At 38.6% G+C, this 17,901-nt stretch overlaps 1 protein-coding gene across 5 annotated transcripts in view; it reads left to right on the top strand.

The window, feature by feature from the left end:
* Nucleotides 1-17,901, top strand: part of LOC134353594 (liprin-alpha-1-like) — a 155,849-nt gene that overhangs the window by 93,908 nt on the left and 44,040 nt on the right. For 4 of the 5 annotated variants that reach the window (XM_063061694.1, XM_063061693.1, XM_063061691.1 and 1 more), the window contains 6 exons: nt 1,047-1,178; nt 5,936-5,998; nt 7,604-7,695; nt 12,138-12,285; nt 15,837-16,060; nt 16,916-17,153. In XM_063061694.1, the coding sequence (XP_062917764.1) occupies nt 1,047-1,178; nt 5,936-5,998; nt 7,604-7,695; nt 12,138-12,285; nt 15,837-16,060; nt 16,916-17,153 (897 nt within the window). The remainder of the gene's footprint in view (nt 1-1,046; nt 1,179-5,935; nt 5,999-7,603; nt 7,696-12,137; nt 12,286-15,836; nt 16,061-16,915; nt 17,154-17,901) is intronic. The other variant, XM_063061692.1, reaches the window with a different exon arrangement.

The following is a 17,901-nucleotide window of genomic DNA, read 5'->3' as shown; positions in this document are numbered from 1 at the left end:
CCATCAATCACCGTGCTAGATGTCTTTTTGCTGTATGCAAAAATGGCAAATTCGTCTTAATCCATAACAGAAACATTGTCAGATGGGAGTTTGTTGTAATGGTTGTCCATGTCATTTTGAAGTGCTTATAATTCTGCTCCAAAAAAATTCTCCAGTTTTGATATGAGTTGCATGCTTTATTTCTGATCTATATTGCAAGATGGGGATTAAAATTCCTAAATTTATTCCTTATCCCAGCGTTGACCCTGGTTGCCACTGCCACCCCTTAAGCCTCAGATGCCTGTCACTAGAACAGATAACAGGTCTCTTGTTTGTGGTAGAGTGCCTTTGTTTGGATTCAACTTGGAGGCTGCAGGTTACCACAAAAACCTTGTTATCTGCTCAGTCTCAGAGTACTCGCATTACTTTGCTGTTCAATTTAAAAAAAGGTGATTTCTTTTAAGCTGTTTGGATAACTAAGGAAAAACGTAATGCATTTTTATTAGAATGCTGGGATCATCCCTTCTCACATCCTACATTTACTCAGCATAATTGTCAGGGTAGAATTTCTCACCATATCTCCCCATACATTTATACTTCTAAGCTTTAGTATGATTTCATAATCAAGTTCTAATCAAATTTAACAAGTTTCATCTTAAAAGTAACCAGTAAACTTTTGCATTGGATTGTAAACATTTTAGAAATAGAAAAATATTTGAAAATTAAAAGAAAAATACAAATGCTGAAAACCAGAAATAAAAGCAGAAAGTGTTGTAAATACTCAGCAGGTCAGACAGCATAGCCAAAAAGATCACTAGCTTTACACTATACTTGATTCTTTTCTGTGTGCCAGATATCTATCTTGTGTTATGAAACTTCTGGTATGAGGTAAATATGAATGTGTTTATTGTAAGTGTAAAGTTCTTATTCATATTGACAAGTGCATGCTTTTGAAATTAACCATGCTTTTGTATTTAAAATTATCTTTAGTATAGTGTATATTGACCAACTGGTGGTGATGAGTTTTCTCAGTATAGTTTTTAATCTACCCATTATTTATCTATAAGGCTCGTCAGAGAGAAAAGATGAACGAAGAACACAATAAGCGCTTATCAGACACTGTAGATAAACTACTGTCAGAGTCCAATGAAAGACTTCAGCTGCATCTAAAGGAAAGGATGGCTGCATTAGAGGAAAAGGTAGTCCTTTTAAAAACAAAATATTAAATTATTAGATCCTCGCAGATGGTATTTACCTCAAACCTGGTTTATTTAGTAAGGTTTGGTGGGTTTTGTTTTACATACTATGTAACAGCATAAGAAAAGGAATAGGACGTTTAACTCAAAACTTTTTCTTTCAATAACAATAATTTGTATCCTAACCCCATGCACGTGCAATTTCCTCATATCCTTTGACAGAAATATGTTGACCAAAATTTGTTCTCAGATTTAAAATTAATGAGTAGCCTAGCATCAATTGTCACTGGCAAAAACCTCAAACTAGAAACTGCTTATTTTCAGTCCAGAGAAGCCAATTAATAATTGTCAGATAATGCTCCATAGCCATAGACACCCCAGCTCAGTGGGAGGAATTTCTTCTCAATAAGTTCCCTTTAATTTCTTAAACTTCAATCTTGTCTATTTTAACTGTGAGGAAATACAGCTGTTTATCTAGTTGCTTTACAGTTTATCATTTGGAATCTTGATATCATTCTGATAACTGTACATTTCACTGTCTCAAAGGCCAGTTTAGCTTTCCTATTATTTGGCAGGGCTGCATCTCAGCAGCGAAGATGCATATATCATGATGCTTTTCATTGACTACAACTCAGCATTCAATACTATCACCCCCTCAAAGCTAATCAATAAGCTTCAAGACCATGGCCTCAATACAGTGGTGCTAGAAAGTTTGTGAACCCTTTAAAAATTTTCATTCTAAAATGTGATCAGATCTTCATGCAAGTCCTCACACTAGATAAAAAGAACCCAATTAAATAAAAAACACAAATATACATGTCCATTTATTTATTGAGAAAAAAAATTACATGTGTTTGTCAGAAAAGTATGTGAACCTTTGCTTTCAGTAACTGGTGTGACCCCTTCGTACAACAATAACTTTAATTGAAGTTTCTGGTAACTGTTGATTGGTCCTGCACATCGGCTTGGAGGAATCTTAGACCATTTCCTCCATAGAAAACAGTTTCAGTTCATCAATATTTCTGGGATGCCTTGCATAAACAGCCCTCTTCAGGTCATGCCACACAGCATCTCAATTGGGTTCAGATCTGGACTCTGACTTGGCCATTTCAAAACATGAATTTTATTATTTCTAAACCATTCTGTTACTGATTTAGTCTTGTGTTATGGATCATTGTCTTGTTGCATCATTCAACTTCTACTAAGCTTCAGGTGATGGACCACTAGCCTGACATTCTCCTGCAAAATGTTTTGATACAATTTTAAATTAATTGTTCCGTCAATGATTGCATGCTGTCCAGGCCCTGATGCAGCAAAGCAGCCCCGAACCATAATGCTCCTTCCACCATGCTTCACAGCTGGGATGAAGTTTTCATGTTGGTGTTCAGTGCCCTTTTGCCTCCAAACATAGCAATTTGCATTTCTGCCAAAAAGTTCAATTTTTGTCTCATCTGTCCACAGAATATTGTCCCAGAAGCATTGTTAAACATCCCATTGATACTTGCAAACTTGAGAATGTGCAGCAATTTTTGTTTTTCTAGAGATCAGTGGTTTCTTCTATGGTGTCTTTCCATGCCATGAACACCATTCTTGTTCAGTGCTTTTCTCATAGTGGACACATGAACAGAGACTTTAGCAAGTTCTAGATTTCTGCAGGTCTTTTGCTGTTATCCTTGGATTCTTTTTCACCTCCTTCAACATTGTACATTGTGCTTTTGGTGTGATTTTTGCAGGATGCCCACTCTTAGGGAAAGTAGAAACAGTACTGAATTTCCTCCATTTGGAGACAATTTCTACTGTGGACTGATGAATACTCAGGTCTTTAGAAATGCTCTTGTAGCATTTTCCAGTTTCATGCACCTCTACAATTCTTCTTCTAAGGTCCTCTGAAAGTTGTTTTGATCAAGCCATTCAGAATTTATTTAAATCTTGCATCCATCCCACAAAGTGAGAAAGTAAAAATCACAGACTTACGAATTTATAAGTCCAATGGCTTGTAGAAAGAAGCTGTCCTGTAGCCTGTTGGTCCTGGATTTAATGCTGCAGTACTGTTTGCCAAACGGGAGCAGCTGAAACAGTTTATGGTTGTGGTGACTGGTGTCCCCGATGATCTTCTAGGCCCTCTTTACGCACCTGCTGTTGTAAGTATCCTCCATGTGCTGGGCCGTCTGTACCACACTCTGAAGTACTATGCTCTCAATGGTGCCCCTGTAGAAGGTCTTCAGGATCTGGGGACTCATGCCGAATTTCTTCGGTCATCTGAGGTGGAAGGGACACTGCTGTGCTTTTTTTTTGCCACACAGTCGGTGTGTACAGTCCAGGTGAGATCTTCGGTGATGTGTATACCGAGGAATTTGAAACTACTCACCACCTTAACTGCAGACCCGTTGATGTTGTCTCCACTCCTCCTGTAATCCACAATCAGCTCTTGTCTTTTGGATATTGAGGGAGAGGTTGTTATCTTGGCACAACTATGTCAGAGTGTCAACCTCTCCTCTGTAGGCTGTCTCATTACTGCTAGAAATAAGACTGTTCAAAGTAGTATCATCTGTGAATTGATCAGCAGGCTCGAGTTGTTTATGGCAGCACAGTCGTGGGGGTAAGCGGAGTAGAGGAGGGGACTCAGGACACAACTGGGGGCACCTGTGTTAAGGGTCAGAGGGGCAGATAAAGAGGGGCATGGTGCACATAAAGAGATCTTTCTTGAGAAGTGCAGGCTCTGTCAGTAACCTGACTTTGTGTGTCATTTTTATGGGGCAGGGCACCTCTACAACCCACACCTCTGATCTCAATTCATGGATTGGAACACCTGACTCCAAATAGTTTTTGTAGAAGGCATTACCCTAGAGGTTCACATACTCCTTTGAACTTGGACTATTTAAATGGTGTACTCAGTAATGAGAAGTACAATTGTTTGTGTTATTAGTTTAGGCAGATTATGTTTGTCTATTATTGTGACTTAGATGAAGATCAGACTACATTTTATGAGTAATGTAGGAAAACGGGTTCACAAACTTTTTCTTGCAACTGTACATCCTTGTGTAATTGGATGTGCAATTTCCTCTCATTCAGACCCCAGTCTTTTGGATTGACAGAACATCTCTTCCACAATCTTCATCAAGCCAGGTGCACCACAAGGCTATGTGCTTAGCCCCCTGCTCTACTCGCTTTATACTTACGACTGTAATGCGAAGCACAGCTTCAATGCCATACTTAAGTTTACTGGCAACGTTACTGTTATTGGCTGAACCAAAGGTGTTGATGAATCAGCATATAGGAGGGAGAATAAAAATCTGGCTCAGTGGTGCCACAACAGCCTCTCAATGTCAGCAAGATCAAGGAGCTGATGATTCCCTGGAGGTCTATGACCTAGTCTTCCTTGGATCAGAGATAGAGAGAGTCAGCAACTTTAAGTTCCTAGGTGTTATCATTTCAGAGGATTTGTGCTGTGTCCAACATGTAAATACCATCACAAAGAAAGCTCAGCAGTACCTCTATTTCCTTAGAGGTTTACATAGAGTTGTCATGACATCTAAAATAATGACAAACTTCTATAGATGTGTGGTGGAGAGTGTACTGACTGGTTGCAATACAGCCTGGTATAGAAACGTCAATGTCCTTGAACAGAAAGTTCTTTAAGAAGTAGTGAATTTGGCCAAGTCCATTATAGCTAAAGCCATCCTCGCTGTTGAGTACGTCTACACAGAGTGCTGTTGCAGGAAAGGGCCCCCACCTTCCAGGCCATGCCCTCTTCTCACTGCTGCAATCAGGAAGAAGGTACGGGAATTTCAGGACCCACACCACCAGGTTCATAGAACAGTTATTACCCCTCAAACTTCAAAGTAAATTTATTATCAAAGAACATGTGTTGCCATATACAACCCTGGGATTAATTTTCTTGCTTGCGTACACAACAAGTCCAAGAATCAGTGAAAGTCTGTCAGCCCTGTTGGGTGCAACAATGAAAGTGCAAAAGACGACAAACTACAAATACAAAAGAAAATAAATGAACAAGGAATATGAGATGAAGGGTGTTTGAAAATGGGTCCCTTGTGGAAATAGTTCAGTGACGAGGCGAGTGGTTCAAGAGGCTGAAGGGATAAATTCACTCAACTCACTCGCTCCATCACTAAACATTCCCAGAACCCTATGGAATCACTTTCAAGGGGTTTTCATCTCGTATTCCTTGCTTATTCATTTTTTATTATTTGTTGTTTGGTTGTTTCTCCATCCTATTGGGTGCAGACTTTTATTGATTCTATTGTGTTTCTTCGATTTGCTGCATATGCCCACAGCAAGATGAATCTGAGGGTTGTATATGGTGTCAGATACGTTCTTGATCATTTACTTTGAAAACTCCCAAGTGGATTTGAGCGAAGGCTTTGCATTGTACTTTAACTCTTTGCATTCGATACATGCTTTTTTTTGCATTCCATGCTTTTGCCGTATAATTTAGATATTGGACAATAAAAGTAAATATGAAAGTCCATCTTACTGTATTCAACAGCAATGCAATAAAGTCTGTTGCTGGATCATGTTCCATTCTGGAATGATTTTGATGTATAAAGACACAAGCAATTTAGGGAATTAAATGCTTTACTTAAATCAATGTAGAGAACTGAAAAATATCCCTGTTCTTCTCTTCACCCACTCCCGGGTGATATAATCTATTCTTCAGTGAGAAATGTTAGTACTTCAATTCAAACTAATTAATACTAAGTATGTGGTGTAAATTATTATTCTGGAAAATGCTATTTCAGAATTCCCTTATTCGAGAGCTTGAAAATACCAAGCAACTGATTGAAGAAACTCATCAAGAGAAGGTAATCTTTGCAGCCCTGATGTTTCTCATATATTAATTTGCATTTGATTCTATATGCTTAGAAAAGTAATTCTGCTAATTGAAGTATTTCAGTTGTCTTACTAACATTGTTCATGATTCTGTGTTACCTGAATCTTTCATCTTAAAATCTTTTCTTTATACCAGTAATTGAAAATCCACAAACTGTAGATGCTGGAAATCTGAAGTAAAATGGAAAATGCTGAAAATACTCAGCAAGTCAGGTGCATCCATGGGATAGAGTTGTTTCTCTATCTCTGAAAGTTTTTGTTGCTATCGCTTCTGACCTTAAACTACCTGATCCTTAAACAATTAGTTCTCTGTAGCTTCATTTCAATGAATTCCAAGTTTAAGGTGACATTGAACACTTCTTCCACCTCTTTAACCACTGCCCATCTCTTCCCATCTCACCCCTCTGCCCAAAACCCTGGACTCTTTCAGTTGTATACAGTGCTCTTGATTCATCTGCACCTCTCCCTTGTTCGATCTATCCATTGCTGACTGTCTTGACATTTCTATTTCCATCTCGTGCTTTAATCTACCCCATTCTGACAATGTGCTTCTGACCCCTGCTAAACATCCACAAGCTTGATTTTCCTGGCAGGCCAACTATATACTTGCCCCATTTAAGTTAGTACTTTCTACTTTAATTCTATCCATTGTCCTCTGGTGTAGTCTCTTACCACTTACAGTATATCTGTAACACCTCTGGAGCTCTGACCTTTTTGTCTATTTCCAGTTCACTTGTCTTATGGTCTCAACAGGCACATCTCTACCATCAACGTACAATTCCTTTACTCCTCTATCCCACATCTGAATGTCTAAAGAAAAAACAGAAGGTACTCAGACTAGAGTCCTAATTAGTTCCCCTCATTCAACACATTCATTCATCATTCAGCTTGACATTGAACAACTTGTTCAACTCCTCACTTTCCTCGGATCAAAGGTGCCCAAGATGTGCTAGTCTTTTTCTGGGATATATGGAACAGTATTTGCTTCAGTCTTTCCCTATCCCACTGCCTCAACACTTTTTCCCCATTGATGGAAATCTGCATTGGTACTGCTTCCTGCACTCGAGCAGATCCCAGCAGTTTTATTACCTGACTGCCAATTTGTAATCTGCTGTCACCTTCACATGGTCCATCTTTGATTCTTCCCTTCTCTCTGTCTATCTCGGGAGATAGGCTAGCTACTAACGTCCTTCATATCATTACTTTGAACATGGGTTGTAATCATTTCATGTGTGGCTAGTTTTTTAATCTGTAAAATTGCATTATAAGGTGGTTATTTCCAGAAAACTGTATTACCTGATTTCATTTGTAAAATTTCTGCAAATGAGTTGAAGTATCCTTTGCTGCTATCTATTAAACCAAGACTGTAGGATAATTTGAGAGGACCATTTAATCATTTAACTTAAATATAAAGGTTTGTATTTGACTTTTGCCAGTCTTGTTTTAATGTGTAGTCCTCTTTTATTAAGAATGCATTATAATGTGTTCACTTCGATATTTGCGCCATCTTATAATTTTTCATTGCAACATATTTTGAAGTTTATTATTTTCAAGCAGTTTAATATTTTGATTTGCAGAATCAATTGCTGGCTGAAATTGAAAACTCACGGGCTGAAAATGATCAATGGAGAGTAAAAGCAACTTCTTTTGCCGACCCTCTGCATCACAGGTATCAAACAAACATAACAAGATTTCTACCAATTTTGACAAAATTGTTTATTTTGTCACATATCCCGTGACGGGAATAAAGAAGCAGCAGAAATGGAAAACACTTTGGAGTCCAGTATTGCTATTAACTAATAATCTTTATTAGTAACTACACAATACAGTAATATAAATGTTGATAAATCAAACAAGTTAGCAATGATTTTTTATATGTGTGTATGTGTGTGTGTGTGTGTGTGTGTGTGTGTGTGTGTCTATGTATATATATAGATATATATCAATCAGTTAGTGTGGGAATATAAGTGAAAAACCAAGCTTCAAGTCTAGGGGTAAAAAGATAGTCTTACGATGATGAGTAAAGTTCAGTTCGTGGTACTGAGTTGAGTAGTGATGGAGAGAGAAAGGGAGAGATTTGAGCCTTCAGGTGAGCTGGCGCCGTCGATCTTCTCGTTGTTCTCCGAAATCCTTAAAGTCACCAACTGTGACCACAACAAATGGGACCGGTTTCCTGTGGTGGAGCTATCACCCAGGCAAGGGTGGACGCATGGACAACTCTCCACCGGTCACTGCCTTTTCTTTTCACTGAAAGAGCCACTGGTTGATCAGCCCGAGCGATCCTCCAAAAACCCACTTTTCCTGTGGGCACAACAAAGCTCATTCAGTGTCCAAAACGTGTCTGAGGTCTATATCATGACCTCCTATTTAGCTTACCATACTGGGTACCAACTGTCATTCTAATAACTCCTCCTTCCTTTCTCTCTGTAAGAAATGCACAAGCAGGCGAATGTCCTTGAGAAGTATAAACACACTGCCGAAAAATCATAACATTGATTGTCCATCAAATAGCGCCGCCTTCGGTCACCATAGCAACTTACGAGCTGCTCGGTCCCCTCCCCCTCCCCCTCCCCCCAGTCCATAGGGGTAATAGACCACAGTTCATAGGGGTAATTCAGGACCCTGTCACAGTGTATTTGCCACTTCTATAATTCCTATCATAATTTTCTCAATTTTGTCTTGAGCCCCATATATTAATTGAAGAATAGCAAAATGTGGTTTCTGGGTTATTTAATGACATCTAAGAATTAAAAATATGAATTACAGGTTTCCCCCACCATTCAAAGGTAGAGCGTTCCTATGAAACGGTTCGTAAGCTGGAATGTCGTAAAGTGAAGAAGGAATTAGAATTTATTTATATGGGAAAAATTTGTGAGCGTTCACAGACCCAAAAAATAACCTACCAAATCATGCCAAATAACACGCAAAACCTAAAATAACAGTAACATATAGTAAAAGCAGGAATGATATGATAAATACACAGCCTATATAAAGTAGAAATTCTTTTCTGCAATCACTGTCCACCATAGTGAAAATCTCACACAAGCGCTCTCGGCAGAAACACTCTCTCCAGTAACCTTTAAGCTATGAAGCTGCCAAATCATACCAAATAACACAAAAATACACAGCCTATATAAAGTAGAAATAATGTATATACAGTGTAGTATCACTTACTGGAATTGGGAAGACAGCGAGCACACTGATGGTGTGTTAGGCTGAGTTGTCGGAGGGTGGGGTGGTAGGACACTGGGGTGTCATCTCATCATCGTCTGTTTCCATCAGGGCAGGCAGGTCATCTTCTTCTATGTCTGCCTGCCTCGATGTCAAAGGTCGAGGTTTGTCGTCCGCTGTGGCTGTTGTAGAAGGCTTGAAAAACGACAGTATGCTTGACTGCTTAGCCTCGCGCATTTTTCTATCATATAGTTCTTTGTAAGCACTCAAACCATCCTGCAAATATGCCCTAAACCTACATACCTTTTCAAAATTAAAGTCGTGCTTTTCTGCAATCACTGTTGTCAATTGCAGCGAAAATCTCACGCAGTTGCTTCACGTTCAGATCCTGGACGACTTCACTTTTGGTCCGTTCGCTACTACATTGGGTTTCGATTGTTATCCTTTCCTCTTCCAATTGCATCAGCTCTTCATCTATCGGTTCTTGGTCATGGGATGCCAAAACCTCTTCAACATCATCTTTGTCAACTTCCACAAGCCAAACTCACTTTGTCCTTACTTCGTTCACCACGGTCAAAACGCTTAATTATATTTAGCTTTACACTAAGTGTAACACCCTTACGAGCTCTTTTAGGCTTTTCTGATACCTTGGAACTCATCTTGCTAACGGATGCTCAAAATAAATGGATGTAAAGCACATATGCTCACAGGCACGTGTTTAAGCAATGCCGGCTAGAATGCAGTTTCAGGGGAGCAGCTTGGCTGCTTGGGGCGCTTGCTGCCTTTTTTCACACGCTGCCTTTTTTCGTAACAGTGAAAACACCTGTTAGCGAAAACAGGTAACTAATGTAGGTCTTTCGTAACAGCAAAGTGTCGTAAAGTGAACGTTTGAAAAGCGGGGGACACTTGTAATTCTAATAGGTATTCCAAGAGATAGTTTTGTAATTGATGTGGTAACACAAAATGCTAGAAGAACTCAGCAGGTCAGGCAAATCTATGGATGGAAATGGACAGTCAACAATTCCACATTTTGGATCTAAAACCCTTCATTAGGGTTGTAATGAAAGAGGAGAAATTGCCAATATAAAAAAGATAGGAGAGGGGAAAGGAATGGAGCAAGAGCTGGCAAGTGATTGGTAGGTCCAGGTGAGGGGATGGGGTGATTGGCTGGTGAGTAATTTATAGAACTGCGGTTCTGTTCGTATAATATCTCGGATATTTTGTTTGTGCCTGTCTAAATGTCTCTTGAATGTTATTATATCTGCTTCCAGCGCATTCCAAGAACCTACCCTTCTCTCTGCAAGACTCTGACTACCTACTTTATCTGTACCTCTCATATTTTTATACACTTCTGCAGCCTCCGATGTGTTAGAGAAGCCCATCCAAGTTTTACAAGCCTCTCCTTTTGGAAAATGCTATTTAATCTATCTTTGCACCCACTCCAAATCTTCTACATCCTTCCTCTGTCTACGAGCTGTGATGGATTCCATCAACCCTTGGGAACTTTATTGACCTTTGGTGTTCTTCAAGTGCTCGATCTCCTTTTCATTTGGCATCAGTTGAAGCGGGTCTATTTTTTAAAAAAAAAGAAAAGGAGATATTTCTAATTTGAAGAGTATCTCATGTCTTGAACCTTTGACCTTTTGAGGAAGAGCTGACAATATGTGATCTACTTTACTGATTATGCAGATATTTAATGAGTAACTTCTGTAGAAGTGTACAGTTGCAGTAAACTATAGTGTTGATGTAACTGAAGGCTGAAATCCAAATCCAGTTTGTTGTGCAAGTCTAAGCCTGTCACAATACAGAGGAGAGAGCCAGGAATGAATATGGACACTAACTCTAATATGCTACGTACAAATTTGGCAGCAATATCAAGATGTTTTGATCTCCCACAGAAACTAAACCTGCAGCAAGCTTTGCTTCCCTCAGCAGATTTATTTCTAAGATCTATACAATATGCCAGTCTTCAAAGCTACAAATAGAGGCCTATTTGGAATGCAGCCATGTCCTAATTTCTTAATTCCTGAAACAACAATTTCTTTGCATTCCATGCACCTGATACAGGAGCTGAAGTAATTTGTTCTAAGACTGATTTCTGAAATTGCTAAAATCAGGATTTCCATAAGATTGATTATTTAGGGTGAAAATGTGAAAACTTGTTTATTGTTATTTAAAAATACAGTGCAGAACAGGCCCTTCAGGCCCAACAAGCTGCACCACTCAGCAACCCCACCCGTTTAACCCCAGACTAATCGCAGGACAATTTACAATGACCAATTAACCTAACCACTGTGGTTAGATTGTGGGAGGAAACTGAAGTACCCAGAGGAAACCCACACAGTCTCGGAGAGAATGTGCAAACTCCATATAGACGGTACCAGAATTTAATTCAAAATGTCCTTAACAGTAATCACATCACGCTAACCACTGCGCTACTATGGTGTCTCATAATATTGGAAATAAAAGTAAGGGTAGGCCTTTGTTCCTTGGGCAGTCTTTACCATTCACTGTCATGGCCAATCTTCTACCTGGTACCATTCCCAACTTCTTTGTTCCATCTGTGTTTTTAAGAATGGAAGAAATGTCAGCTGCAATTGTTCTTGGTACACCAATTCATTTAGTTGCTCTTAAGTATGCAGAGCTATGTTACAAGTTCTTTAATCGTTTCTCTGAAGTAGTGTTTTTCTATTTCAAGTGTTTAATGTTGGGAGCTGCCAATGATCTTTTGGGTATTACTGGAATCCTGTTAATGAATCGTTATCAAAGAAATCTCTGCTCTTAACCTCCAGACATGTTAGTTCAATATAGGGTGCTATTCTCATTAGGAATGTAGGTTGACAGCACAACTTTGGCATTGTAGTTCTGTTTCTAATATGTGGGGCTGCATGCAGGCCACATCACTGAATTTACCCAAAATGTTGGTTGATTTTGTTCCAGCAGGCCTCATTTAAGCAGCTCGGATTATAGGTATCCATTATCAACAGCATCAGAAGGAGACTCCCATCCAGACCCGTATAGCAGCACTTCAGTATTGCGTAGAACTCAGAAGGGTCGCTTGGCAGCTTTACGAGATGAGCCTTCAAAGGTAAAGTTTTTTTGGTAACAATCTTGTTTGGTATGTTTTTATCACAACTTTATACATAATATGATTGGAAGCAATTTCTCTGCTCTTGCATCTTTTGAGGACCTATTATTTTAATTTGTACTCCAAGAATAGGACTCTATCTTTAACACTGCCTGTCCATCAGAAACTAGATATTTTTCTTTTTTAAAAAAAAAGTTGTTCTTTACTGCTTGAAGTTTCTTTGTAGAAGAATTTTGGATTTTTGTATTTGGACAAAACCTGCTGCCCTGGCCAGTGGGTAGCACACTTGCTTTTGAGTTGAAACACAATTTTTTGAGTTCTTTTGCTGAGATCAAAATTCAGGCTGCATTACTGAAGTTCTGTCTTGTGGATGGGATCTCCTGATGTCTGGATATAGAATCTACTGCTGTTTTGAAGCGTTGACAGGTTTGGCCTGCATCTTGCCCAATATGTATCCTTCAAACAATATCATTCATTAAGACTGTTTGTTAGAAACTGATTAACTACAAGAAGTTTTGGAATATCCTATGATCACAACAGTCTGATTTGTCTCTTATTCTGAAATTATAGAAGTTACTCTCTATACTTCAAGAAAATACTGATTTGTTGTTGTCTAAGGCTGTCAAGATACTTTTTCTATGGGAAGTCTTGTCTGGAAGGATGCCTTCGTCCTAGAACTATTTATTATATGAATTGATTTGGAGTTTCAGTTTATGTCGGAGATCAACATCAACCAAGGCGTTCTTATAAATCCCTAAAAGATCACAAGTTGTTGTGTTTTTCAGGTCATTTCAGGATAAATGGAACACAGAACATAAAGCATTACAGCACAGTACAGGCCTGTGGCCCACGATGTTGTGTTAAGCTTTTAACCTACTCTGAGCAATCTAACCCTTCCCTCTCAAATGACCTTCCTGTTTTTTTTTATCATCCACATGTCTATAAAGATTTTCTTAAATGCCCCTCATGCATCTGTCTTCTCCTGAAGTTAATACTAAACACAATCTGAGGATGTATGACTGAGTCTTTCGGATAGAATAATCTGCTGTCTGGACATAACTCTGTGGGAGTCTCACTCCTACCCCTACCTCTGACATCCACCTTTTCACTTCTTTCCCATCTCCCTCTTCTCCATCCCTTGTTTTCTCTGGTGATAGTAGACTGCTGACTGACAAATCTTGGCCAGTGCTATTTAGTAATGTTGGATGCAGCAGCATAATTATATTTAAAATAAATTTGTTTGTATCAACTTATCACTGAGTTGAACCGTCTTTGTGGTTGCTGGATGCAGTTAGCTGTAGGGGAACTAAAACTTGGAGTAAGTATGACTCTACTGGTAGCCCCTTGGCTTTCCTGCCACCAAGACCATATGAGTCAAGTTACATCGTAGCTGTGGTATTTTTCCAGGTTCTGCATCACAGTAAGTCACACCTCCCTGATGGTCCCACATGTAACACCAGAGCCTGGTGACCAAAGCGACTAGGAACATCCTTGGGCAAAGGCGGTGTTGGCTGCACCCTTTATTAACGTGATGATAGCGTATTTATTGTGCCCTGGACAAGGATGATAATTGTAGCTTTCCACACACCAGACTGTTTATCTCTGACTCCCTGGAAGAAAGCTCCAGCTAATGAAGCTGTACTCAATCTTTCACTGTCTGCACTGTCTCTGAATGCTTTCAGTGCTTGACATCGTATGTTACAGTTATTAGAATATTAAATAGAAGCTCAATTTATTTGTGTATTCCGGAATTAGTGCATGCACATCGGATCCCTTGTTTCCACTAAATCTTTGCTCATTATGGGCGAATTTGTTTTCCAGCTATGGTGGCGCTGCTTGCTTGAGAATCTGTCTAATGTCATCTAATGTGAAAAGCCTAAGACTGGTGATTAATTGCTGTGCTAGCTCTTTGTTCGTGGATTGTTTCGAATGATTGGCATCAGCAAGTTATGTGCCTATATACCTGGTGCACTGTCTTCTGCTCTTATCCTTCTGAATAGTCATTTACATATTCAATCCCTTTAATTGCTTTGTTTCTTTCATGATGTATTTTCATTAGGGAATATTCAACTCCCCTTGGAGTATAATCTCAAATGTTTCACTGAACCATAACTTTTGTGTACCATTTACTTTTGTGATCTATTGATGACGCATTACTATTATTTTCTTTCCCTGCTGCATTTCTGATGGATTTTTCTGCAGAATGTAAGTTTATGTCTCACATGCTGAAGCGCAGTTTTCAATCCTGAATTGTATTCATTACTTAACAATTACTTGTCAAGTAATGATTGAAGTATTTTTTTAATCTAAAAGAATAGCTTGCTTTGGGCATTTCCAAAGAAAGGTAAATGTAACCTTTCCTTAAGTGTAGCCTGCAGTGAACCACACTGGAGTCCATTGTGACCAGTGCTTCTGCAGGGAACTTTCACCCTATGACCTTCTACAACTTGTGTGCACTACAGTGTGAAAGCTGGAAACACCCATGTCCTAAAACTCCAGTTCCAGATCATGCTGATTGAGGGACTGGATGCACTTTGTATCTGGTCAAAAGGTAGCATTAAGCAATATCCCATTCATTTGAATGGGGTCTTTACCCTTCATTACAAAGATAAGCTCAAGTTATTTATTTATTTTTCTTTATTTTTCACTTTTTTAGATTAAAACAGATTGAATTTTGAATATTAATTTTAAGGATTTTAATTATCCCTTTAAACTATTATTAAATAGTTCTAAACAGCAGAGATCAGTGCTGGAGCCAACTGCAAGGAATAGTGTATGTTTAGCTCTATCGGAAGCAAGTCACTGAAAGCAAATGGCCGATGCAATTTCCACCATTCACCAGTTAGCACCAATTTCACACATTTAAATCTAATATAAGGTTTGTATTTTCCTTTGCATTTCCGAGTAGAACATAGAACATCAAGTTGTAGATAAATCAGATATCCCATGAGTATCGATACCAAAATAAAACTTATGAATTGATACTTCAAATAGAGATGCAAAATTCAATAGTTTGTGAAGATTGACCAGTAGTTTGTTGGTTTACAATTGATCAAGTGGATCTTTATTGTTACCTTTTTCCCAATAATTTGATTTTTTTTTGACAGAATGTTGTATATAATGAGTATTCTTTTTGCTAAAGTATATTGAAACATGGGTACAATTAGAAAATTACAGAACTGAGTGATTGTATTTTTTTTGTTGGGCAGGGATGTTCAAGGTTATGACACCAAGGGAACAAGAATTGGTAATAAGTTGGTAGAATTGGTAATAAGCTTGTAGAATTGGTAATAAGCTTTCTAACAAAAGGTCTTCAACTGAAAAATTATTTTCCTTTCCACGGATGTGGCCTGACATGACTATTTACACTATTTTCTGTTTATATTTCCAATTTTTTTTATAACTTAGATGAAATTGCTGTCTAGATTGAATTTGTAGAAGGACGCTCATGGGATTGATGTCCCTTTCCTGCCACTCTTACCTTTGTTTCATGTATGATATCTTGGTATCCTTTTTTTTCTGAGCAACATGTACTGTACTTTTATGAACAGGTCCAGACCCTGAATGAACAAGAATGGGAGCGGGCACAACAAGCCAGTGTCTTGGCAAATGTGGCCCAGGCTTTTGAGAGTGATGCTGAAGTGTCAGATGCAGAAGATGATAGAGAGACAATATTCAGCTCTGTCGATTTACTCTCACCCAGTGGTCAGGCTGATGCCCAGACTTTGGCTATGATGCTTCAAGAACAGTTGGATGCCATCAATAATGAAATAAGGTTTGTCCTTTAATAATGTACTTAACATTTCAGAATAATAGTCATAAAGAAAAAAGTAAAATAACTTATCGAGGATGAAATTAGTACAGTTATAGAAATACCAGTTTTTCCTATAAGGCCTGATATAGAAACACCATGAACAGAGAAGTCTATAACAAGTAGTGGATACAGCCCTGGCTCTTCAATTAGAGGGTATAACTTTACTCAGCTTCACTCACCCTAGCACTGAACTGATTTCACAACCTGTTGGCTCACTTTCAACGACTCTACAAATCATGTTCTTGGTATTTATTGCATATTTATTTGTTGCATTTGCATGGCTTGTTGACTTCTGCACGTTGGTTGTCCGTCTTTGTGCTGTGCACTTTTTCATTGATTGTATTTCTATTATGTTAGTATTTACTGTGAATGCTTGCAAGAAAATGAATCTCAGGATAGTATATGGTGACATTTATATAATTAGATACTGAATTTTACTCTGAATCTTTGGACATTTGAAATAATTTTGGCTGAGAAGAATGTGATGTAAAATCAGCAAAGGAAGGCTTATATCCCAGTCCTAACCCAGCCCCCACTCCTTCCCCAAGCTGTAGTGGCACTGTTAAACAGAAACAGTGAGAATGTATAAATGATGCAAGTAAATAGGCTGAGATGACCAGGCTGAACAAGTGACTGAATATTTGCCTAATATTCTGATTCAGATCAAAATCTCAGCGAAATCATGCGCGAGAGGTTTTACTTGAAGCAACCACATGGAGCTGCACTACTTAAATTCAACTTGTTTGCATTTCTTATTTAATATTTTTAAAAAGGGAGTGAAAAAGTGATCCAGCATCCAAGTTCATTGTTTTTCAGGCTCATCCAAGAGGAAAAAGAGTCCACACAACAGAGGGCAGAAGAAATTGAGAGCCGAGTGGGTAGTGGTAGCCTTGATGGTCTGAATCTTTGCCGATACAGAGGAGGCACACTCCCTGCCTCGTTCACTGGTTCATCACTTGCTAGTTCTTCACCACCTGGCAGTGGGCACTCCACACCAAGACGAACCCCTAGAAGTGCTGCTCATGACCTTGATAGGCTCGGTGTCATGACCCTGGTAAGTTGTAGTCTTAGCAATATCTTTTAATCCTTGGTGCAACACATAGTTATATTTGTACTTGCCATGTGCAGTTTCCTAATTTGCTGTTGGTGATTAACATTTTTCCCCATTCTTTGGGTTCTAAGCATCACTGACAAAGCCAGCACTGATTAGTTAGCCATCCTTTATTGCCTCAGAGAAGGCAGTGTGGGTCTGCAAAAAGTGATGGATACAGCTGAGTCCATCACAGACAAAGCCCTCTCCACCATTGAGCTACAAGCAAGCAGCATCCATCATCAATGAACCCCAATAACACCATCAACTGTTATTGATAACAGTTGGGAAGACTAGATGAGTAGGGATCTAGAAATATTTTTAAAGGCACATGGTGCCTAGATTATTGAATTTAAATTAGAGGGCTAGAGCATTGTTTCAGAAATGCAGGTTCATAAACTGTCAAAGCAAGTGTGGAGTTTAAAAGTAAGGTATTAGAATGAAATAAACTAATTTCAGGGGTGGTAACTATGAATCTGCTAAATTGTTGAGAAAATTGAGTTTGGGGAAAGAAATCTAATCTTATGCTCAATGCTTAAGAATTTATAGGTAACTCCAATGTAGATTATTTTCCAATGTGAATAGAAAATTAGTAAAAATAAACATATTTAATAAATTTTATAAACAAAATGATAACCAATTTTCCAGATTTATGGTTACAGACAAGTTGAGCAAGTTTTAGGAAAATGTATAATTATGTTAATAGTGATGT

The sequence above is a fragment of the Mobula hypostoma genome, chromosome 11, assembly GCF_963921235.1.
Source record: "Mobula hypostoma chromosome 11, sMobHyp1.1, whole genome shotgun sequence".
NCBI classification, from domain to species: Eukaryota; Metazoa; Chordata; class Chondrichthyes; order Myliobatiformes; family Myliobatidae; genus Mobula; species Mobula hypostoma.
The sequence above is the reverse complement of the archived record's forward strand: the minus strand, read 5'-3'. Positions and strand labels throughout refer to the sequence as shown.